The following is a 23,902-nucleotide window of genomic DNA, read 5'->3' as shown; positions in this document are numbered from 1 at the left end:
GTGGGGTGGGTCACTGCTCTCCAGACAGCAGGACAAAGGGCAGCAGCCTGCTCTAAATTTTGCTCTCTTGGCACTCAGACTTTTTACAGCCCCGCTGGCTGTGCTGAAACGCAGGAGGCATGCCAACCTTCCCTCTGCCTTGGCAGGAGTTGGGATCGACAGAAAACAGAGCCTTTGCCCTACTGACGCCTCTGCTCACCCCACCGCCTTCCCCTGGGGCAAAGACTGTGCCAGCCCCCGGCTCTGCAGTGCAAAGGTACCACCGCCTCCACCCCACACCAGAAACACTTTCTGTGTCTCTGCAGGCAACACTTACAGCTCACTGGGTCATCTGGGTGCAGGGAAGCACTTTTACACCCTTGTCTCTGCAGTCTACTCCATAGCTATTAATATACCACGCTGAGGGGATGAGCCAGATCCCCAAAGCCCTGCAAGGTACCTTCACACTCAGGTCTGCGAGGGAGCTGGAGAGATAACTAATTCATTTCTGTGGCCTATGGCAGGATCAGCACTCCCTAAACCACTGCTGGCAGATGTCTGTCCAGTTTCTTTTTAAGGACTGCCTTCCTGGGCAATCCACTCAGTCTTTTATTTTACTTACAGTTCGAAAAAGGTCGCTTGTGTGACTTAATTCTCCTTGGCTGCAATATAAGAGTATTACCTCTCAGATGGATTTAGAGACCAATTTATTGCCTTCCTCTCAGCAGTCAACCTTTTAGACACTGGGAGACGTCTCACCCTCCCCCAGGCACCTTTCCTCTGCAGAACCGGTTCATTCAGTCCCTCCCTGGAGATGTTGGTTTTTAGAGCTTTGATTGTTCTTGCCACTCACCTGGGAATCCCGAATGGCTCATGCACTTCTTCAAATATCATGCCAAGCACGGTATTAACATAGGAAGGCCTTGGCTGTAAGCAGAAGATTACTTTGCATATCTCACACAGACCACTCTCCTGTTAATTGTTTCCATTACAAAATGTGCATGAGACCAGTAATTCAGAAGGGAACCCTTGCTAAATCATTGCTGAATGCAATGCTTTATGTATTGTTCAGGAACTGACATTTTGGAGCTTCCAAGTTTGCAAGGCTCTTACCGCAGTGGATAGGAGTTAACAGTAAGCTCGGTTTTAATGGTTATCCTGACTCCATTCCTCCCTTCAGAAAAGCCAGAGATTGGAGGGAGGATTCCTCCCTCTGCATCTCTTTTTCCCACCTTCTAAGTTACACAGACAGACACAGTGTCATGCTCATCTCAGTTTATTTCTTCTTTTCAAACAACTGTATTCCAACCGCTGTATTAGAAACAGATACAAAAAACAAATAAGGCACTAAAAGGATTTTCTCCATTTGATCACGAGTCTATGGCTTCAGTCATTACGTTAAAGAACGTTAAATTGCTAGCCCCTAGCTGGGGAGCAGAAGGCAAATATTAGTGCTTAACATCCAGTAAAGAGGGTTACTCCTGTATGCTCCAGCCCAAGTCATGTAGAAAGGGACAGGTAAGGCTGAGACAGGGTGAAAATTCACTGCCCCATCTCCCAGGTTAAGTCTGTACTTGTTAATCCACACCAGCAGAAACACCAAAGCCCGGCTCATGGCTTTGCACAGTGTTTGCCTGGCACAAGGGTAAAAAACACCCTTCTTCCTCCGCAGCACATAGGGAGGTATATCTGGCTAGAGGCCACATCGGTGTGTTAATGCATTTCCCTTTCCCCACAAACTACAAGGGAAAAAGATAAATCAGCTCACAAAACAGTGAAGTAAGTATTTTTTACCTGAAAGCATCCCTGAGAGGAATTAAAAATGCATTTTGTTAGATGAAATTCTGTAGACAAATGGTGGCCAAACCTCTGCTGCCAGATCATCAAGACTCCTGTTCCTTCCTTACAGGTGTACACAGGGATAATGACCAAATCTGACCAAGGGAGGGATGGGCCCCACATTGCCAGGAGCTCGAAGGCAAATGAAGCAAAGAAATAAAACAACTCCATTGTTAAAGAGGAGAGGAAGTCCCTGAAGCCAACACACCCCATATGTAATGCTCCACCACAGTCTGAACTGCCAGCATGCTCTACTTTTAATGGTATTTATTTCTGCATTAAAAAGAAGAGCTGCTGCAGGTCACATTTGGTCTTCAAGCACACTTACTCAGCCTGCCCCGCAACATCTTGTTTTCAAACACTCCACTGGCAGGCGAACACTTCAGATTCAAACTGGAAATAATTCCAAGCCTGACAACAAAGACTGAAGGTAAACTGGGGCACTGCCTTACCGTGCCTACTCAGTTCCACAGCCTTCTCCTTTTAATAATGGAGAGCAGCACCTTTTATCTTCTTTTGTTTTCAGGCACTATCAGAAATGATAAGAGAGTACCTTGGTCAAGGTTAGAGTAGTCTCTGCTCATACCTCCTGACAGATTAAACAAGGAGCCCTTGCACCAGAAAGCAGCAGAACACACAGGCCTAACTGTGATGAAGAAAAATGACAATTTTAACCCCCACATAATGTGCAAATTTTTCTCAGATGGTGTCAGAACTGGTACTCTGCAAAGTCAGGAGCAAGAAAGACTGCATGCCATGTAACTGTTCAACAGCTGGACACAGCATTTCTCCTTTAAGCTAGATTACACTGCCAGGCAACCATTCCCAGCGAGGTAAGTGATGAGCAATAATGCAGTTGCAGGGCAAACACAAGGCATTTTCAAATGGTAGAACCCATTCAACCAGTGAGGGAACACACAAGAAATCTTGTGGTCATGGGAGGGAAGGATAGGCAAGACCAGAAAAGAAAATCTAAACCATGAATGCCCAAGTCCAGTAATTATTTTCTTCTCACAGGGGATTCTGATATTATCACGATCAACTCCATTCCCTTCTCTCCAGAGCTTACACAACTAGAAACACACCCTTGCAGCTTTTCTGACTTGGTGAGCTCTGAGCCAGGCTTCTCTCTTTAACTGCAGGTTCCAAAGCTCCTTATTATACTGGAATATTTCACATAAAATTATAACAGTAAAATACGCTCCTTGTCACAATACAATTAATGGAAAATTGTTGCACTTGAAATCACAGGGGTTTGGGAGTTAAGGTGCGTGTGAGATGGGAAATGTAGTGCTTGTGAGTGGTTCCAGATTCACAGCTTTGGAAACGCAGTTCCCTGCAAATCACAGCATCACCAGCACCCAGACAAGCTTCTCCCACGCTCTGTCCTTCACCAAAACCCTCAGCCGTGGCCTGCTGGAGAAGTCAGAGTGAGTGGCAAATAGTCCTTGGCTCACATTATTAAAGGAAAAGAGGAAAGTGCTGATTTACTGGGACACAAGTTGGCACTCACTAGACTACAGGTCCAGCATCACCAGTGCTGGTTACAGAGATCATTCGAAGTTCAGGTCACACCACTCTTCACTTATCATCACACTGCATTCAAACCACTGCCTACAGATAACAGGATCCAGTGACCCAAACCCATCAAACACTCATACTTGTTCAGTCCATTTTAACCACAGCTCCTAACCTGCCTGATCCCACCATAGAAAATCTGACTGTAGGAACCTTTGATTGGTGAATTCCAGCTTTCCAGTGTAAATACAATTAGTTATGAGTCATATACCTATTACAGTTGCTTATGCAGCTATTTCACAACCCGGTATTAAAACATAGGAACATCAATATTTCCTTATCTTGCAAGTTCCAAGTCTCGTTTCTGTTTGTGAAATATTATTGCGCCTTGTTCCATCTCTGCTCCATTAAAGAGTGTGTCATGGCACCAAACTCATCTGCAAAAACACAGGGAAGGAAAAGGGTAGAATTCACAAAATTAACCTTGAGGTTACTGTCAGACATGTTCATTTTGAAAGTGCTGTATGGAGGATAAAAACCTATCAGAGGATCAAAGCTGCTGGCTCACTGCACACTATGCAGCTCTTTTTATGTCACTGTTTCAGCTTCAGGTGTGGTCTTGCTAATGTGAGGATCCCCACCAGCGAGGAGAGGACACCACAGAAACCAATCACTCCTGGGTTGGTCTTGTAGATCCCTAGCGTGTCCAAAGGACCTGAGAGATCACAGACATTCTTCACCAAGTCCAGCAGCAAAGGAGGATGCCTTCTCAGTATCTGAAAGAGGAGGAGGAGAAAACCATGCAAACCATCACAATTCACACAGTTTAGTTCCCGATCCTGTTTGTCGCAGAAGAAATTCTCCTTCATCTTTTCTTCCTGCACAGCTTGTTCCAGCCTCCAGAAGATCTCATACCCATCCCTGGCTAGATTCAACAGGACAGAAAAGTAGTAACACTTGGTAGCCCAATTCTGCCACTTTGGCTGATCGATGTCAGGTTGGAGCCCGGTGCTCTTCAGCCACAGGACCGCATCGCAGGTGAAGTAGAGGGCACGGGTCAGGTTGGAGGCTGTAAGGCAGAAGCGAGGAAACACATCTGGCAGCTCTGTAGTTCTCCTGGCTGCTACCAAGGCATGTACCATGTTGCCCAGTCTGAACACTGCAAGAAACCCCACAAAAGTTAGTGTGGCATGGTGTTTACTACAGAAACAGCCCTGCGCAGGACAACTTGGCATGTCACTGTCCACATGTACTTTTCAAAACCTTAGCAGGCTTTGGGCATTTGTATGTTCAAGCATTTTCTTCTCACAGTGTGAGAAGCTCATATTAGCAAGGAAAGGTGTAAAGATCTCAGCTATGTCCTGCAGCAGCCTAGGACCTACACATGAATTTTGTCAATAGCGAGGACTTGGAGCCTTCTCCTGCTGTTCTCCTCTCAGCACGTGGGTGCCCTCTGGACCAGTATCACCCATGGCCCTGAATGAGTCCGTGTCAGCAAAAAAATGACACAAACAGAGCCTCCAATTTCAGCTTTACGCTACACTGGGTTTCTCTTAACTCCGTGGAGAGCAGATGTTACTGCACTAACCCCACTGCAACCAGGAGTTACATTTGTGCTAAGCTTCTGTGAGAGCTGGTGATTCACATGCCCAGCACACTGAGACCCAAGTCCCTCCTCAGCCATCAGTTTGTCAGAGGTACATGTAGCCCCCTGCAAAAAGGAACAGTATATTCTGTTTCAAGCTATAATATATGGCAAGCCTGATTTAATCTGCTGCACTGTTTAGGTTTCATCCCGTGAATGTTAACACAATATTATGCAAAATACTTTCCAGAACCTGCTGCACTGTCACAGTGACAGATGTTGGCAGCAGCCAAGCTTAGTGGAACTGTAGGAGTTCTGAATTTAGGACTGATGTCTATTAGAGATTCATTTAGCAGAAGCAAGAGAATTATGTCTATGCTGATAAACCAGCTGGCCACTGTGCTAGAAATTACCATGCTCAGGAGCTAACTGGAAAAATAAAACAAATCCATGGTAACACATTAAATTAGAATCTTTGCCTCATATATTGAAGTTGTTCCAGGATTGAGCAATTGATAAGTAGGTGTAAGGTCAACCCGAAAGCAAGCAACACAACCACAACAACAGCATAGCCACAATGGACACAGCTGTGACACAGAATGAAGTGATGCATATGGTTAGACTATGAGAAGGGTATGGAAGGGTATATGACTTAGTAGAGTATAAATGCTAAAGAAAATGAATATGCAAAGTAGGATATAAAAAGCCATATTGAAGGACAGTCCTTCAGAGGTGATTTTATTGGGATGAAGATCTTTAATGTTAGGCTGTTCCAACCAATTAGCCGGAAAGACTAACGAGAGAGCACAGCAAGCCAGCCTGGTGCCCTAACTTTGTGGTCTGTCCCCAAGTGGAGATGACAACTTGATCTCTGCAGCAACAGCTGCCTCTTAACTTATTTCTCTCGTTTTCCCAGCAATAATTCAGTTTGCCTGATAGGAGAGAAGGCTGAGGAAGCCATAAATGTCTATTTGTCCCTATCTAGCCTGGCAAGCCAAGGTCCATTGACAACTTTGTGAATATACTAAAAGAAGTTTTGTGGCTCAGGTAAGTTAACCACAGAAAACGTGAGGTCAGGAACTGTTCTGCTGGAAGGAGCAAGTGAAGAAGGACTAACCGCTCTAGATACCAGGTACTTACTTTTCCGGCCAGAACTCACACTAGATTCCAACTTCTTGAGTTTCATTACCAGCTTCTCTTTATCAGCTTTATGCTCTATTAAATAGCTAAGCAACATACATGTGCACTGAGTGGCTCTGCAATGGAAAAAAAGAAGAGGAAAACAGTACACGGGTGAAACACGGGCAGTCCACAGGAACGGCAGCAGCGGGACAGCGTGTCCTGAAGTTCACCCCGGCAGCGCCTGGGCCGGTGACACCCGTGGAAGGGGCACAAGCGCAGACGGGGCGGCCGAGGCCGTGCGAAGCGGGGAGCAGCGAGCGGAGTGCGGCTGGTGCCAGCCGGGGTCCCGGGCAGCGTTCCTAAAGCGACTGGGGGCTGCGAGAGAGACCCGCTCGGGTCTCATTGCCCCACGGGGGGCCTCCAAGAGCCGGCACCCAGGGGTCGCTGCCCGGCACGGGGAGGCTGCTTGGCCCCCGCACTCACCGGAACAGCTGGTCACGGCCCTGGCTGCGGTTGGTAAAGTCCACGAAGCCCTCCATGGCGGCGGTGGAAGGGCGGCAGCGGCGGGAGGTGTGCGGGGACCGCGGCCGCTCCGCCCAGGCCCCGCCCCGCCGGCGGAACCCTCCGCTCCCGTGCGCGGTTCCGGCCGGGCCGCGCCGCCCCGCGCCGTTGCCACGGCGACCGTCAACAACCGGGCGGTTGTACCCGCTAAAGGCTCCCCCGGCCGCGGCGCCTGGGACCCGCAGGTAGCGGCTGCGGCGGTTCGGCCCGGGGAGACATCAGGGGAGCGGGTTGGTCCCGGTCCCGGTCCCGGTCCCGGTCCCGGTCCCGGTCCCGGTCCCGGTCCCGGTCCCGGTCCCGTCTCACCCCACGGCTCTGCTCGGAGGTGGGTCCGCCGGGAGCTGCCCCGGCCCCGCCGCAGAGGGGAAGGCTGAGAAAGCGACCCGGTGGCTTGGAAATGAAGTTTGTAACTCCCAGTGAAATCACCTGCTTTGCAAATTATTTGTTGGGATTTTAGCCACGTCGAGTGAGGTGTTGTTTTTTCCTTTATATATATATTTTATTTATTTATTTATTTATTTTTTAAATGAAGAACAAGCTAGTATTTTTTAAATGCTTTTCATAATTCTATACAAACTCATGCCAAAGTTTTTATGCTCCCTTTTTCTGTAGGCAGCCTACAGGTATCTGTGTGGCTGATAATCCCAGAGCAGGACAAAACCCCTGAGTAACAGAAGCAACGCAGCAAGTAGGAATGAGCTATATAGAATAGAATTGCTCTGGCTATTTATACTGAAAGGTACCACCCTTCTCGTTTAGAAATCATTAATCTTTTTATTTTCACTTGTTACCTCATGAAAGCAGATATCTCACGATTCTTCGTTCTTCTGCATCTACCGTGATTCATGCATCTGGGGCGTGTTCTGCAGCTGGAAGGGCAGGATCATGGCCGCGCAAATCCCGAAGCATCCCCTGGAGATTCCTCCACCATCTGAAAAGGACTGGCTAAAGGATGACGAGGAAGATTTCTTCCTGCAGGATCCCGATCGACAGCGTGATGCGTTGCCTCAGCCCTTCAGGATGGTCAACAAACTGGTCACGCTTGTTTTTGAGAATGCTATGGAAATCATTGAAGAAAGGGAGATGCTCCGAGAAGTGGAGAAACTAAAGGTCCAGCCCACAAAATGCTTTCCCACAGCTGAATTCCAGGTACAGAGCTCCTCAAAGCAGAGATAATGTTTGATGATCCTGTGGGTCTCTTCCAACCAAAATGATTCTATGATTCTATAAGCAGCACAGCAGTTTTTCTAGAGGATATCCATTCAATTGATTTTACATTCTTCTGTACATCCCCTTCTTCAGAATCCACCACCATCGCACTGATTCACTGGAAAAAGCTGCAGCTTCAAAGCTTGTCCGACAGGTTCTGCTTCCCACCCATCTATGACACCTCTCTGAAAAGAGAGAAGCAGAATTTAAACAGCACTGAACTCACCTCCTTCTCCTCAGGCTGCTCCACCCTTGTCTGTCAAGGAGAAGTTAATTAGTCAGGAGCATATAGATGGGCAAACCCAGCTCTGGGTTATGTGAACACCCTAACGGGAGCAGTGTGAGCAGATGGGCAGTGCTGCCTTCCCCAGCGTTACATGGAGGTACCCAGGAGGGTACACTGGTGTCTGCTGGGGCTCTGCAGTTGCCTGGAGCTGCTCAGCATCCCATCACAGCTCTGCATTAGCCATGGGAGGACCGAGTGCTCCTGAGTTCTTGGCCTTTAAAGCATTTTCTGTTTATCAGAAGGGGAAGGTGGAAGCAGACTTTCTCATTCCCAACATAGAACAATCTCTGTGGCAGAGATGAGATCCCCTCCCCTGCTCTTATGATGAAAGCTCATGCAAAATTTTTTCCCCTTGTAGAATAAATCAGCCTTTTCTGTTGGTGGATATTGCTAGTATGGCTGATGTGTCCTGTGCTGGGGAAGCAGCTGGATACACTCATGTTTTCCCTTTCTTGGTAGGTAACCGGAAGAGCCAATTGCCTGGCAGTGTCTGGAAAATACATCTTTGTTGGTCTGTCTGAGGGTCTCGCTGCCTTCACAGTCTTCAGCTGGGAGGAGGTCTGTGCTTGGGATGCAGTCAAGACTGAGATTTGTGCCATCCACACCTTGGATTTGGAGAATGAGCACCACATCCTGCTTGCTGTGGATGAAATGGGTTAGTGTGACGTGGATTTCCTTGACCTAGCAGGGAATGGTTGTGCTCTGGAGATGCAGAGTTGGCAGCTGCATTATGGAAGAGTGGCAAATCAGGAGGAACGTTGGAATGGCTGACAGGTTTCCTAGAAATCCCTGATAAAAGGGCATTAAATTACAGGTTGTAGGGTGAAATAATGGTCTTAGGGCCTTGTGATCAGTAGCGGGTGTGGGTTTGGTGTTCCATCCGGAGCAGCAGAGGCAGGTGCAGAGCTGAGAGTGAAGTGCAGTAAATTTTGAGAACACCTTGGACTAGGCAGAAAGATCCATGGCTAGGTATGAACTCCTGCCCATGCTTTGTTTCAGCACCTGTAATTGCACAGCCCTGTGGTAAACAGGCTAGTTTGTTGATTCACCTGAAACCTTTCAATTCTGCTGGAGATGCTTTTCAAACTGGTTTATCCATCTCTGTGTACAACTGAGTATATGCTGGTGCTGGCATAAGGAAGCCAGCAAAAGTTTAGTACTGGAAGCAGTGGGATATTCCTGCTTGAGTCCAGGAAAAAAATGTAGTCCTGTTCACTCTCCTGCTCGTGTTGTAACAGCCGTCTCCCAAAAGCACCACTACTATCTGTTAACTTTTCTCCTACTGCTGTTACTTTTGTATTTCTATTCCAGGGCTTGTCTGGCTCTTCTGCTTTCACAAGGAAAGCTTCCGACTCATTAAAATCCTAAATGAAGTGGTAAGTACAGAGCTAATTCCAAAGATGCTGGGCACAGGCTGGTAAGTAATCAATCATGAGGAGTACTAATAAGCCTCAGGAATTTCTGTCATGGTCAGCAGCACTCCAGAAGTGCGGCCCAATATTTATTATTGTTCTCCCAATAATCTGTCTGGGCTTCACCCTGTTGTGAGCTGTGTAAGGCCACGGAGCTCTCTGAGTTTGTGATCTTACTGTGATACCAGCCTGTTGTTCTTGGCAGGAGGATATCAGCAAGCGAAGTACTTGTGTGGAGGTAGTGCTGTCCCCAGGAGGTGATTACGCAGGATTCCTGCTGCAAGGCAAGTGTGGGAACATGGTGTGTTGGGTGATGGCTGTTGTGTTCAAGCAGAAGGGCCAGCAGCAATGCTTTTAAAATGCTCCAGGTGTTCTGGGTGAGCTGTCTGGAACTGGTCAGTGCTGTTCCCAGCTCCCAGAAGGCTCAGTGAATGCAGCTTTCTCTCTCCAGAAGTACCAAACTCAATTCTTCCTCTGGTTTGCTGTGGCTCACTTTTACGCTGCAAAAATGTAGATCTGATTAATTTTCTGTGCAGGTGTAAGCCAAGCAGCATAGAGACAGTCTTTAAAAACACTACAACAAACTCCTTGCTGCAACGTTCTTCTGTTTCATGGCAGCTGCCTTTGTCAACCCATTTGATGCTGGCAGGTTTTCTGCACCCGTGTTTGGTGGAATCTGCATGGAAATATGCTGAGAATGAGATATGTAGCATAGAGACTATATCACTTTCTACTTTACCTCGGAGGCTACAGCTCAAATTCTTTAACTGAGTCATTTTATGACATTTCTTTGGTGGATGTGGGACCTCAAGGACTTCAACTGGAGGCTGAGAGGTGAGAGGAGAGGTGGGCTGCATTGAGTTCACAGGGATTTTATATTCCAAAAAATACCCAGATCTTGTTTTAAGGATGTAAGATAACAGAGGCTTCTTGCTCGAAAGACCTTTTCTCCTCATCTCCAATTGCTCAACGTGGTTTCCCAATGCAGACAGTACAAAAGCTTGGCTGGAGATCTACCGATTGCCTAAGGATTCCTGGCTGAAGGAGATGGAAAAGAGCTCAGGAGCTGCAGCGGGGCTGGCTCACTGGAGGAGGAGGAGGTCAACTGCCATATCTATGGTACAAACTAGTTCCATCTCCCACTGTGCTATTTTTTCTTACACCCTTTTGCCTACAAGTCTTTCCCCATGCCTTACTCCTGCAGACAGAGACAGCAAGATACAGGCTGAACAAGCCTGTTGGCCCAGGGGGCTGGAATATATGTCTCTACAGCTGCCCATCCCACATTTCATAAGGCCTTTTTGTTATTGTGACATGTTTACCCTCCCAAGACAGACTTTCCAGAGAGGTTCCCTGTGTCCCAGGGCTAACATTCCCCCTGCTGCTCCCTGAAATTGGCACCTCCTTTCCCAGCAGTGTTGCCCCATCTGAGGAGGCCCCATGCAAGGGTATTCCCACAGGGCTTCTCCCTGATGTCACTGGGGGAAGGTGAAGGAAGTGGGAGCCCTGAACCAGGGTTTGTGTGTTAGATTGTCTAAAAGAGGAGCCTGGTGGGGTCATGGCTGAACCCCCCTGAGCAGGGCGCTAATCACTGCCATCTCTTCTTCTTTTGGCAGAAAAGTCTGGAGCTGCGTGGAGATGGTTCTGCAGAGATGGTAACTGGCTTCAATGAACGTCCTGAGCTGTTAGGGGGAATTTTAAGTGCTGAGTCAGTGCTTAGCCCTCTCCTGCATCGCTTTTGCCCTGCTAGATTTTACCTCTCAAGATACAGGCACCTTCTGCTCAGCACCTCCAGCCAGCTCTCTGTGATACCTGTCTCATAACTCTTCCCTTCTCCCTCAAGCAGAAACTTTTCTGGCCATTTAAGCAGGAGCTGCTTCTCAGCCCTATCTTCAGGGCAAACATGCCCCTTAACTTGGCCAAGCCAAAACCAAACACCCAGGCATTCCCTCTTTGCTGATTCCATGTAAACTACCCACGTTCTTGCCTCTTCCTTCTTGGACATGCTTGATTATTTAGCCAGATCTTTTCTATTTAGCCAAGTGTCAACATGTGTGGGTGGGATGGTGTCTGTGGGCCACAATGGTGCTCGTCCCCTGTTAGGATTTTCCATTCCTAGCCAAGCATCTACATGACCTCCTTCTGTCCTGGGTTCTCTGAAGTAAAATCTGGTTCTTGTATTCAGCAGCACTCTGCAACCTTTAGTCCTGTTTCTTCTTTTTTTCTTTTTTTTTTTCATTTTTATTATTTTTCCTGAGCCCTGCTGTGCCCCACCCAGGCCTGTGCTGCAACAAGAGTAATTCAGAGAGATTAGCAGAATCAGAAGCAGAGGTTATTTAGAGCACAAAGACAGGAGGTGTCTGGGCATGTTATCCTTTGTAATATTGTTGAGAAAGTAGTGATGTCCCTGAAGCTTCTTTGCTTTGGCCTAAAGAATGAGCCTAAAACTAGTATCTCCTAGGCAATGTCAACCAACAGCCAAGCTTTGCATACACTTACTTTAGGAAGCATTTGATACCCATGAACAGGTGAAAACATAGCAGCACAATACAGTTCTTGGGGTGATGTTTTTCTGTTGCAGGAGTCTCCTGTGCCTGCAACTAAAGCTGATGCAAAGCTGAGTCTCCCAGTGCTGCTGCTGAAAGTGAAGCCACCCAAACCTGTTACAGGTCAGGACTGATTCTGTGCTTGCAGCCTGCATCCCTCTTCATGTAGCAAAGGAATTGTGGCCCTTATGATTGCAGAACAGGTCAGGCAGTTTCCATATGTGCTCCCTGGTACCTTTCTGACCTGTCTTTGTAGTTATGTCATCCTGCAGTGGAAGTTGCTTCTTAGCTGACCAGCTTGCATGTCATCTTTGTTAGCACAAAATACTTCAGAGTGTCTTGAAGTGGGTGTTGTACACCCTTGGCTTCATTGTCGCTAGAGAGGGTAGAGGTTGAACCCCTAGTTCACCTCTCTGAGGCCCGGATTCATAAGAAAATGCTGAGGATGAGGAGGGAGGAGACCTCATGCTGGCACACTGTGAGGGAGGATGCCACAGAAAGGCAAAGTGAGCTGGGTCCTAGTCCCTACCTTCAAATATTGGAAGATGGGCTAGTGATATGAGAAGTCACACAGAATATATTCTTGATGTTTAAATACTTCTACCAGGAAGATGCAGTCTGTCCCTCTGCAAGACAATGTCACTGTGAAGGAGGGATGGTCAAAGTGCCGCTGAACACTCCAAGGTGTTTGCTCCTCCAGGGCTGTGCCTTTTCTCTTTGTGTTTCCAATCCAGGCAGTAGTTTTAAAAGCCCCTTGGATGCCTTGAAGAAAGTGGATGATGGCATCATGCTTGGCTTGGGCTACAACCACCTAATCAAGGACTCCCAGTGGGAGCAGCGGGAAGGAATCTTCTGCAGCACTTATCCAGAGTGTCTGGAGGCTGAGGGTGAGAGAAAGAACAAGGAGGAGATCCCCAGGTGAGAGGGAGAACCAAGCAGGATTTCAGCCCATGAGACTTCAACACAGGGTACTTTTTCAAGTGTAGGTGGAAGCGCCTGTCTTAGCTTTGCTTCCTTCATCCCAAGGCTTCAGGGCAGGGGGATAGAACCATTCCAGGTCTTGTTGCAGTGCTCTGTACTTATCAAGGCATTTATTTTATATACATTTCTTACTTCCTTTTATTTTTTTTTTTTTTCTTCAGACATGCTACTTTTCATTTTCTTCTCCCTAGCCAGATCCTACAAGTGCAACCAGAAATGAAAGTACAGCCAGGTAATCCAAACAGGCAAAAAGCTGTTAACCTATGAAGCATGTTGTTGTATTACATTGTACTGCAGATAGAGCCAATGGCTCTGGCTTGGGTTCACTATATAAATTGCATCTCCAAGGACATAAGCCTGGATAAAAACTTCAGCCCTGAGACTTGTCAGTCACCATCATGAAGTCAAACTTAGCTCCATAGTTAAAAAAAACAACAAACGAACAAAAACAGAGCCCCCCAACACCAAAAAAGATGAGGGGGCACATAGGTAAGGTTAAAATAACAGACAAGGGGAGAGTTTGTTGTAGTTTATTTCTGTGTGAGCAGAGTTTCTATAAGTCTCATCAGGGAGACTGAAGGAGTACTAATGAGAGTTTTCTAATGGTGTTTTGGTGTCCTGGATTGTTCCTTTCTTTGTCCTCAGTCTTCTGTCTTTTCCTGTTGCCTTTTCTGTACCAGATGTTCCAGCTGGCATCAGTGTGCACTGGGATGGGAGCCACAATCTCTGTTTCTACTTACTTAACCATCCACTCAAGGATAAAGTGGGTAGGAAAGTCTTGTTTTCTCTAGCAGAGTGCTCTGTAGGGAGTGGGAGTGCTCAGTGGCTGTCGTTGAGACAGATCTTCATGATTCAGGGAAATAAGGAATGGGACGGAGAGTGGCCCTGTATCTTGTGGGTTAGGCTGGATTGTAGGGCTCCATGTTGCACAGGTTGGCAGTATTTTTAGTGAAGCCACTCTGGCAGGAGGCCCCAGAATGGTGCATGTTTTGTTGGGAAACTAGAAGCTGGTACAATGAAAGAGAATGCTCTGCACCTTCTTACAGTTATCTCTGTGTCCTTCTGTTTAGATTCTGATCCAAAACCTGAAGTTGTGTGGCCATGTGCAGCTCCAATTGTGTGCTCAGCTGTCAGCTCCTGCTCCAGGTACCTGGCACTGGCATGTGAAGATGCAACAATAATTATTTGGGATGCACACCTAGGTGAGTTTGCCCTTTGGGACGGTGTATTGGGATCACAGTGGATAAATTGCTCCCTTCCCTAGGAGTCTGAGATTCTGCCTTGGTGTGAACAGGGACCGGCAAGTTTACAAGCAAATCTGAAAATCGTTAGGACTCACTTCTTCATGGGATGCTTGGCCAGAAGTTGCCAAGGCAGCATGACCGCCTTAGCCGCGGCAGAACCCTTCCCATACACAGCAATGCAGGGGCTGTGAGCCGCTGCAGCGAGTGCTGGTGCTTGTCCTGCCCTGAGGCTGTGAGACAGTCACTGCTTGGCCGCTGCACACTCGGGTCATCTTTGAAGCTGCTGTGGCATCACAGTCCAGGCTGTCACCACTGCCATCAGGATTACTGAGCAGGCCACAGTCCAAGCTAAGCTTTTCTTGGATAAACTGCCTGTTCCTTTTTCTTCCCCAACTGTTGTGTTGGATTTTTTTTTTCCTGCCTCCCCAGGATACCCACTGTCTGTGACTGCCATTTTAGAGGAACGTCTCATCCGTAGCATCCACTTCTTGCAGAGTTCTGCAGCTGCCAGTGAGGAGACACCTTGCCCTGGTACAGACCCTGCCTGTCCCATTGTGCAGCTCCTAGTGCTGTGTACAGACAGCTCTTTCTATTTGGTGAAAACACCCGTGGCTGGGAAGTCCAGCATCACGCTCTTGGCGGACAGGTGAGCCAGACTCTGACAGACCTTCCTCCAGCCAAAGCAACTGCGTGGCACGGTGGTCAGGTCCAGCAGGGAGCCACAGATTTCTGTGGTGCAGAGAACTTTCTGCTCCTTTTACTCAGATAGCTCTGCTTTGCTGCTGTCAGCAGCAAGTGTGGTTTTGCTAGGGGCTAGTTCCCGTGCTAAAATCCAATGGTTATATCAGAATTAGGGGTGTTTCTGGGTTCTTCTATGCACTAGAGAACAAGTGCTTGTAGCACTGACCCAGGGCTGATGTTCAGCTAGCCCGGTTACTGCCAGGTTCCCAGGGGAGCTTTCTTCTCTTCTGCCCTTGCCAGAATAACTTCCCTATAGAAGTAAGAACAAGCATTTCTTGCCATCTTTCTATCAGTTTTATGTTCATTTGTCACCTTGGTTTGAGGAGAAGGGTCAGCTTTGGGGAAGCCGCTGCTCTGAAGGCTGTGGTTTCATGCCTCCTTGGCAGGCAGGGGGTTTGTATCTCCAACATAGTTCCTAGGCAGGTATGCACTGGGGCTGGCCTTGGGGATTCCATCTCAGGAGAAGAGAGGCTTAGTCTCCATAGGGAAGGTGCTTGGATGGAACTTTACGTCAGCCTGCATGCCACAAATGACCATTGTCGCTATTACAGCCTCTCAGTACGTGACAGGTACACAAAACAGTGGCATAAGCCTGAATCTGTTTTACAGGCCTGAAGATCCGAATCTTGCTGTCAGTGCTGTGGTGCCTGTCCTGGCATTCCCCAGTGCAGTGAGTATTGCTGCCGGCTCTCTTAAGAACTGGGTGAGAACACAGGTCCATCTGGCCTAGGATCCTGTTTCCAGTAATGACTGTAACTCAGTGCCTGGAAGATAAAGAACAGGGTGATCAGATATGGTGCTGCCCTCACATCCTTTCCCAGCCTCCAACTGTTTTTAGCGTGGGGACTTCCTGCACCAGTTACAGATCTGTATGTAGCTGGTAACTCTCAAAGGATTTCTCTTCTATGATATTACTTAGAATCCCCTTGCACCCATGTCCCCTGATTGACCACTGAGTTGGGAGGCACTGGAGGCCCTCTGCATATGGACAGGTCCATCTGCAAAGGTGAGGAGGTCCAGGCACAAAGCTTCAGGCATCAGGGTCAAATATGAGAGGGCATCAGGGTGAGGAGAAGTTGCAAGCACAAATCCAGCCAGACCTTTCAGGTGGTCTCAGAAAGTTTTCAGGCATGGTGAGAAAAAGAGTAAAAGCTTCTTTCTAGAGCAGAATTCTGGATCTAATTCAGTTCCGACCTGCACTGTTGGCCCTTCCCAATCCCAGCCTGCAGAAATTCCAGTCCAAGTTCCCTGCACAGCCTGTTCTTCATCTTCTGTGGCCCTATGACTACTGAACAGGCAAAGAAAACAGCACCATTGTTGGAGAGGTGAAGTCCTGAATGTCATTCCATGTCCTTTCAGGAAATACTTTCACCTTTCTTATGTCCATTTCTAAGGGTCAATTTGCTGTTTCAGGCCCTGGTCTTCTCCTGGAATGGCACAGTGTCCCTGATGAACACTGCCACATCACAGATTGTTTACTGCTTCAGTACTCCACCTTCTCATGCTGTAGCATCTCCCTGGCAGCCAGTGTTCACAGTGGATAGTATGAATTGGTGCCTGCTGCTTCAAGGTGGGTAACACCTTGGAGTGGTCATAGGTACATGGTCACTGGGTGCATTCAGCTGTGCGCTGATCCTTGGTAGCTCTTTTTATTTGATGACTCCTGATGCACTAGCCCATGGTTCTCATTTCTGTCTAGGACATAAGCAGCAGCAGAGAGGTGCATTGGCAGAGAGCACAGCCAGTCACAGCACAATCTTTATTTTTGATTTCAACTCCTACTCATTGAAGGAGGCTTTCCCAAAGGAACCCAGTTTGCCACTCAAATCCATGCAGAACCTGCCATGGGTTGAGAGATGTAACATTTTCTTACATGAGAGGTAAGGTTCTCCTTCTGCCTCATAGGTAAGTGCACCTTTGTTATTGTCAGCTATGGTGTTTCTCAGGTCCATGCAAGGTTTCACCCTGGCGTTTCTGGGTTCTTCTGTGTGCTGTGACAGATTTATGTCTGGGTAAGGTTGATGTTGAAGTAGCTGGTTTCCTGAGAGCCACCCAGAACCCTTCCTCCTCTCCCTTGTCCTTCCTGGAACAACTTAAGAGCTTTAAGTCAGGATGCCTGGGGCAAGCTTGTCATTCCAGGTAGAGAGGTCTTGCTGGTTCTGATGTGCCTTTGTACAACACAGATTGTGCAAGTTTGTCAGGGAATACAATCCTCACTTAAGTACCTGCCTCTGCCTTCCGGCCCCATAGCCAGGCAGAGCTCGGATCTCTCTGTACCTTGCTCCTCCCCTCCATTCCGGGGTTCATTTGATGTTTAAAAAGATTAGTGTTGATTGTTTCTGGGTTTGAGAAGGTTCCCAGCACACTCAGGCCGGTTGCAGAGCTTAGCTGATGCATTGAGTTCATGCCGTCACTAGATGGCAATGTGACATCTCTTATTGGGTGACCTTTTCCTTGAATTGTTTTGGGAACCTGGAGCCAAATCCATGTCAATGTTGTTGTTGTTGTTTTTCTTTCTTCCCTATGCCTTAATTCTCCAATTTGGAGTGGAACAGGTGGGTGCGGGCCTGACCTTACAGCACACATTTGCTGGTAGCCTTCCCTCGTGTCTTGTCTCCAGAGTGAGTCCTGTGGTGCTGTGTGGCTATTTAAGTGGAGAAAAGTTTCATTGCATGGTATCAGCCACCAGTTCTGTCTCTCCTTCTCATAAAGCTGGAGAGGAGACTCTTGTCTGCCTTACAGCAGAAAAATCAGGGAGACATCACCTCCAGGGGTATCTTGCTCCTTGGTTACTCAGGGAATCACTGAGGATTTTGGACACAAAGTCTGAACTGGTTGATTTGTAGTGAGCTTCAGGGAGCTATGGAGGGTTGTCTGAGCACCAGGGGAATGGCTGGGATTGTTTTAACCACCTTTTCTTCCCTCATTAGACAGCAGAGCCTGCCAGGACTCAGGGAACTGTTGCCTGAATACTGGAGTCGGCTGCAGGCACGAGCAGCTGCCATGGACAAAGAGAGACAGAAGGTAAAGGGACAGAAGAAGCTGTAGTCAGCCTTGCATCCTGAGGGCCAGGCTCTGCACTATCACCGTCCTGCAGACCCAGGATCCAGCACTGATATTTTGACAGTGACTCTTTTCAAATCTATCCTGCTGCTTGCCAGCCTGGGGCAGTTTGTTATCTGAAATAGCTGCCTGTCTGCCACTGCTCAGCCACAAGGCTCTGTGCCATGCCTCTCTCCTCTCCCTCAGCCTGTTCCAGCAGGGTTCAGCCCCTCCTCCTCAGAGACAAACATTGCTGATGGAGGAGTCTTGGGGTGGGAAAGGCTTCCCATCGAGGTGGCAAGCCTGTGTGGTTCAGCGAAGGATTTGTGCTGGATCTCTGAGTCCTTCCATAGACGTGGAGCATCAGAGCAATGTGGTATGTTACAATGTCCCTCATTAATAAAGCGTTTTCTCCCGTAAATGTCTCTTGCTCTTCACAGGACTGGCATTTTATGATTCTGATGTTCTGTCCTTGTGTTGCTGGGGCTCACCCATGTGTTTCATCTTCTTCTCTGACCCAGCTCTTGCTTGACAAGAGACCTGGTCTTTTCAAACCAGGCAGCAAATCAGCTGTGAAGGTGGCATCCTCCAGAGCACAGCAGCGCCAAGCAGCAGTGACACTGCAAAGTGTTATCAGGCCTGACCTAGGCTGTTCCACAGTCCAGTTGTTTCTTCTGAATTCAAAGCAGGCAGCTTTGGGATAAGATTGCTTAGAAACTGAAGTCTTCAAATGTGCAGGCGCGTTCACTGGGTTAAGGTCAGGCTAGAACTGGTGTTAGAGCCAAGAATTAATGTCACTGAGGAGCAGGACAGAAACTGGGGTTTTGGAGAAATCAGAGCTGTGCTTAGCCAAAAACAGGCCAGGAGCATGGCCAGCACAATGTCAAAAACAAGCATCCCTCCTACAGGCAGCACAGGACACAGAACTAGCAGTGGCAATGTGAGGCCAAGCATCCACATATTTGTTTCTTACTCCAGAAGTGTATTAAGTTAGTAGCTTGCCCTGTATACTTCAAGAGATGGGGCAAAAAGTGATGCAGGCTCTCTGACCAGTCTTTCACCCGTTAGTATTTTCAGGTCCACAGTCTTGTGGCAGACCGGCAGCACCTAGACATGAGCTGCAGGGTTTCATTGCTCTGTCAGGGGCTGACAGCATAACAGCGTTTTGCATGGAGCACCTTTGCTGCTCTTCAAGCAGTCAGGGGTCTGCTGGAACTTGATGGGCTTTAGGGGAGGTGACACAAAACACACATTTTCGAGTATAGCAAATACATGCTTTCTCAAGCATAAAAACCATGAGAAAGCCACAGTCTTTTGACAACTGATTGTGCTTCCAGGATCACTGCCTAATCCATAAAGAATCTGACAAATCTGCCAGCAAGCAATCCGATCTGTGTGCATGGGTGAGTGGTATTTTTTCCAGATCTCCCTCTCATGATTCCCTCAAAGATTCCACAAAGCATCAATGCAGGGTGCCAGGGATTCAGCACAGACAGAGCGATGTAGACACTCAGTTTCTCATAGCAAGTTGTTTTGCATTGGACTGAGTTTTGATGAGAGGTCTCAGCTCATCCTCTGAAAATAAAGTCAGCCAGTCTTTTGCGGAGGTAGGAAAGGGGAGAAGCATTCCACTTGTTCCAGTCTCAGATGCCTGGTTGGAGAAGGACAGCTATTTGAATTAAACCTTCCTATTTGTTACCTTTGTGAAGGGCTTTGAGGGCCATAGGAAAGCCTTTTGTGCTGTCATTTTCCATCTGCCACCATCTACAGCTTCGCAGCTCATCTGATTGTTACAGATATTGCTACTGGGTTGTGTGAGCCCTTGCCATCTGCTTCAGGGCAAAGTCAAGTGGGTTTGCTCAAACCACCTTCAATGCCTGTTTAAGCTGAGCCACCTGATTCAGCACTGAGGTGAACAAGGAACAATCCTTGATTCTTCTGTTCTTGCTGTGGTGGCAGAGACAACTTAATTATTTTGTTTCTATGGTACTTTAAGAAACAACGGACCTTCTGCTGTAACTGGGCCCAGGGTATTACTCAGGGCAGCAATTCCTATTCCTGTATTGCTTCCCATGCTGCAAAGAGCCAGCACAATTAATGTGTGACCCATCGAACAGCACTAGCTCTAATTCTTGCTATTTTTGCAAATGTAAAGGGCTTGTGGATCTGTTCCCTAAATCCTGCCCCATCTGCTTTCCATCCAGAAGAGGAGCAGGGCTTGCCTAGCATCAGAAGAAGAGGCAGTACAGGATCCGCTAAACAGTTAGAAGTACTCTGCAGCCACCAGTTTGTGTGCATTCATCTCAAGATGTGCTTGTTTGTTTGCAGCTTGAATTTGCTCTAAAACCCTAATCATGTGCTTGGCCAAGATAACCAGGAGCTGGCAGGCTCCACTGAGAAAGGAAAACAACAAGCATTGCAGGAGGCTGATGAAGAGCCTTTGTTTTTACTCATGACTTCAGCAGGGGACCATTTGTTTCCTGCTTCTTTGAAGGGATACAGAAAAATTGGTATGCTCAGTGTATTGACACGTGTGTTGGTGATGGAGCTGTGTGCTGAGCTCCACAGCATGTTCTAGAGACGACCAGGGACACCTGCTTGCTTGTTCCAAAGACAATGCCCTTGCCAGCTATTATTCCACTCCTGGTCACTCTGAGCCCGTGGCAGCTGAAGGTCTGAGCCAATATGAGCTATTCTGCTGCTGGAAACCATAGAAATGCCTTTAAGAGGTATCATAAATATCACCATCAAAAGATGAAACTGTTAGAGTTTCGGCTGAGCCAACTCCTAGCTCAGTGCCAAGTTCGGTGAACTCAGAAGTGCTGCCTGGTTATAACAGGAGCAATTTGGCTCTGTATTAAAAATAAAATGAAATAAATAATAAGAAGAAAATTGTTTGGTGGATTGAGGACTGTGAGGGAAGAACAGGAGCTCAGCTCCACAGAGAGGCGCTGGAGCAGCGTTTTTCCAGCGGAGCCAGTTTCTGCCCAGCCCTGCCGAGATGCTCTCTGTGGGAGATGAGGCTGTTCTTTAATCTCACTAAACTATCTGCTGTTCTCTGCAAGACGCCAAATGTCATCTTACTTCTTTGCATACTTGCTTGTGCTGTGGAAGGAGAGGAAATCAGAGGCTGATCTGATAAGATTCCCCCACTCCCAAGGGCCAACAAAGGTTCGGGCTGTTTGGGTAAGCCACGTCTGCGCTGCTGAAAGGACTGTAGTCCTCAGAAGAGCTGGACCATTGTGTGCTCCAGGAGCTGCACTCCTTGTACCCATACTGCCAGCTTTCATGCAACAACCCACACATCCAATGGTGCTTCACCACGTACAACCTGAAGCCATCCTAAGGAGGAATCTGCAAAGACATCTGTGTCCTATCTGGGGCAAATAATGTCCCTGCAAGACACTGTGGGAAATGCAGAGGTGCCTGCAGCAGGGCAGTTCCAGCAAGTGCTTTCTCTGTTTGCTGTGGAAGAAGGGAAACACTCGGGTGTAGGGGCTGCAGAAACTCAAGCATCCTCCCCTGCTTTACAAATTTGTATCTAGATATAGGTGAACCGCTCCTAATTGCTCAAATTGCTCTTGTCCAAACTGGTGTCGCCTCATTACCTCTTATGCCAGTTCCCTGTACCAGGGAACAGTTTCTCGCCTTCCTTTGAATCCAGGCTATTGCTGTCAAGTTGCGCTGTTCAGCCAAGCTATGCAGATTAACTCTTTTAATCTTCCCTAATGCATTGTGCCAGACATCTCAGTCTGGTTTAATTTGAGGTTTCTGCAAACCCCTTCCAGTTTGTCTCTTTTTCTGTTCCAGTTTGCGGTTGTCCAGTATTTCTGGCACTGCTCTGCCTAGGATCTGGTATTATACAATACTGATATATGGTCGTTCACAGTGACTGGTTCAGCTGGCCCTCATACCTGGTTCTGTGAGAGCAGGACCATCGGCTGGGATGAGAAAAGAGTTGTGTTTTTGAGACCAAAATAAAGGGGGAAGTTGGCTGAGGGTGCTAGAAAGAGATTTGCATGATGACTAGGGTGATGCTGTGTTTCAGCTATTCACAGGCACTTTATGCAGCTGAAGACAGACAGGGCTCATGCTATGAAGAACTTACACCCTGTGTAAGCCAAGTGCTGGGGTTGGGGAAGGCTGGTTGTGCACTCATCATAAGGGCCAGGTCTTCCCGTGTCACACCTCTGTGCCGTGCCATGGGCTGGCTCAGCCCCAGGAAAGTCTCTGCTTAAAGAGGCTGGAAAGGTGAGTGACTCATGCCACTGCAGGGCTGCAGATGAGGCGGGAGGGAAAACGTACAGGATGTGAATGGCAAATTGGCCTGGGCTGCCGAGTGTGAAACACTTTGACTGCTTTGAGCTCATCAGGCTGAACACCTTGTTCTGTTAGAAACTTTGAGTCAGACCACTTGAGCAAATGGCAGTTCTTCTGCTGGATCATTGTCAGTGGGAGAGGGAAGAGGTGCGTGTTGTGAGTGGGTGTGCATGGGAGGTGGAGAGCTGTAGGGAAAAAACAAGTCCTGCACTGAGCTATGAGGAAGAAATGCTAATTAGGCAAGGAAGAGGAACCTGCCAGGTTGCAATCCTGACCTAACAATCAATTATAGGCTAATATAGTGCAGTAATGCGGGGTAAACACTTGGAGGATGCTTCTGAATTAATTCCTTTTGGAAACACAGTGATAATTTAAAAATATCGGGTATCCTAATTTTAAACTGCCAGTCTTACATGCCAGCACAGCCTGTGGTAAATTGTCCCAGTTGTTAAAATACCTGTGTTGTTTGAATTTACACCCTGTTGCTAATCTGAATCGGCCACATTCCCTTATCCAGTCACTGGACCTTGCTGGATCTTTGGGAGATGGAAGAGCTCACCAGCAAAAGGTTTGAGTGGAAGGACTTACAAGCCATGTATGTGTACAAAGCAAATGTAGGGAAACTGAAATGTTCTCAGTGTCCATGGTGGAGCAAAGCAGTGCGTTCAGGTTAGGTGTGAGGAGAAATTTGTGCTGGCCATGGAGGCAGCATTAGGGTAGTTTTTCTGGAAAGTCATGCAGTGTCCATTGATGGAAACCTCCTCAAACATCTGCCAGGAATGACATCACATAGACCTTGCCCTGACCAGGGAGATTCACTCGTGTAGGGGAAAGTCTTGAGTTCTTTCTAAGCCCAGTTTCCTGTGATTCTCAGTTTCTAAAAGTGAAATGGTGTCTGCATTCCTGAAGCCTTCCCCGTACGTTCTGCACTCAGGTCCTTTCTTTCCATGAAGGCTACAACATACTTCTAGTGTGGCGGAGGAAAATGAGAAAAGCGTGTCACCCAATTCTTGGGGCAGTGCAGAGAGGCACCAGGAGAGGGGAGACAGACCAGGAAAAAAGATTTGTAATTGCCCAAATGGGAATTGAATATTCAGTTCCATTACTAGTAGCTTTTGCTCTTTATGGATTCCTCCCACGACAGAGTCCTGGTGGAGATCGGGCGGTGATGGAGGATGAGACAAGACTGAACATCTCCCAGGTTGTGCTTCCCTCTCTTTCAACAGCCCTTCACAGCAGTGGATACTACAGTTTAGTCATCTCTTTTCTTCTGTCGCTGTCTCTGTGGATGCTCTATTTTAGCAATTCATTTTCTTAAAAATATTTCTGCCAAAATAATTACCAGAAGGTCCCTTGGCACTGGTAAATGTTTGCAAAGGCTGAATTATGTTGATCGGCATTGCGGACAAGCACCCTTCCTGCAGATTAAATCCAAGCAGGTGCTGCTGAGAAGAGTAACAAGGGGTAAAGCAGGTATGAGTGATAAAAGGAGGAAGCTCTGAGTTATTTTGCTTTGC

General features: G+C 47.6%; 2 protein-coding genes across 3 annotated transcripts; one reads left to right on the top strand and one right to left on the bottom strand.

Moving 5' to 3' along the window:
• Window positions 1–1,239: 1,239 nt before the first annotated feature.
• PEX11A (peroxisomal biogenesis factor 11 alpha) lies at window positions 1,240–7,536 on the bottom strand. Of its 2 annotated transcripts, none has more exons than XM_065076546.1 (3): window positions 7,396–7,536; window positions 6,062–6,177; window positions 1,240–4,495 (listed from the first exon to the last, which is right to left on the bottom strand). In XM_065076546.1, the coding sequence occupies exons 1-3, from the start codon at window positions 7,449–7,451 to the stop codon at window positions 3,930–3,932; spliced, it is 738 nt and encodes a 245-aa protein (XP_064932618.1). In that variant the 5' UTR covers window positions 7,452–7,536; the 3' UTR covers window positions 1,240–3,929. The 2 variants fall into 2 exon arrangements, with proteins under 2 accessions (XP_064932618.1, XP_005504187.2); XM_005504130.4 differs by lacking the exon at window positions 7,396–7,536 and adding an exon at window positions 6,527–6,656.
• Window positions 7,490–18,486, top strand: WDR93 (WD repeat domain 93). Its single transcript, XM_065076542.1, has 16 exons — window positions 7,490–7,753; window positions 8,559–8,754; window positions 9,411–9,475; window positions 9,717–9,795; window positions 10,500–10,630; window positions 11,128–11,166; window positions 12,093–12,180; window positions 12,792–12,975; window positions 13,200–13,270; window positions 13,719–13,805; window positions 14,109–14,240; window positions 14,712–14,928; window positions 15,633–15,693; window positions 16,437–16,593; window positions 16,723–16,903; window positions 17,954–18,486. The coding sequence occupies exons 1-16, from the start codon at window positions 7,490–7,492 to the stop codon at window positions 18,069–18,071; spliced, it is 2,070 nt and encodes a 689-aa protein (XP_064932614.1). The 3' UTR covers window positions 18,072–18,486.
• The last annotated feature ends 5,416 nt before the right edge of the window (window positions 18,487–23,902 follow it).

This window comes from Columba livia, chromosome 11, assembly GCF_036013475.1.
Source record: "Columba livia isolate bColLiv1 breed racing homer chromosome 11, bColLiv1.pat.W.v2, whole genome shotgun sequence".
Taxonomy (NCBI): domain Eukaryota; kingdom Metazoa; phylum Chordata; class Aves; order Columbiformes; family Columbidae; genus Columba; species Columba livia.
Note: the sequence above shows the minus strand (reverse complement) of the source record. Positions and strands in the feature narration are given on the sequence as shown.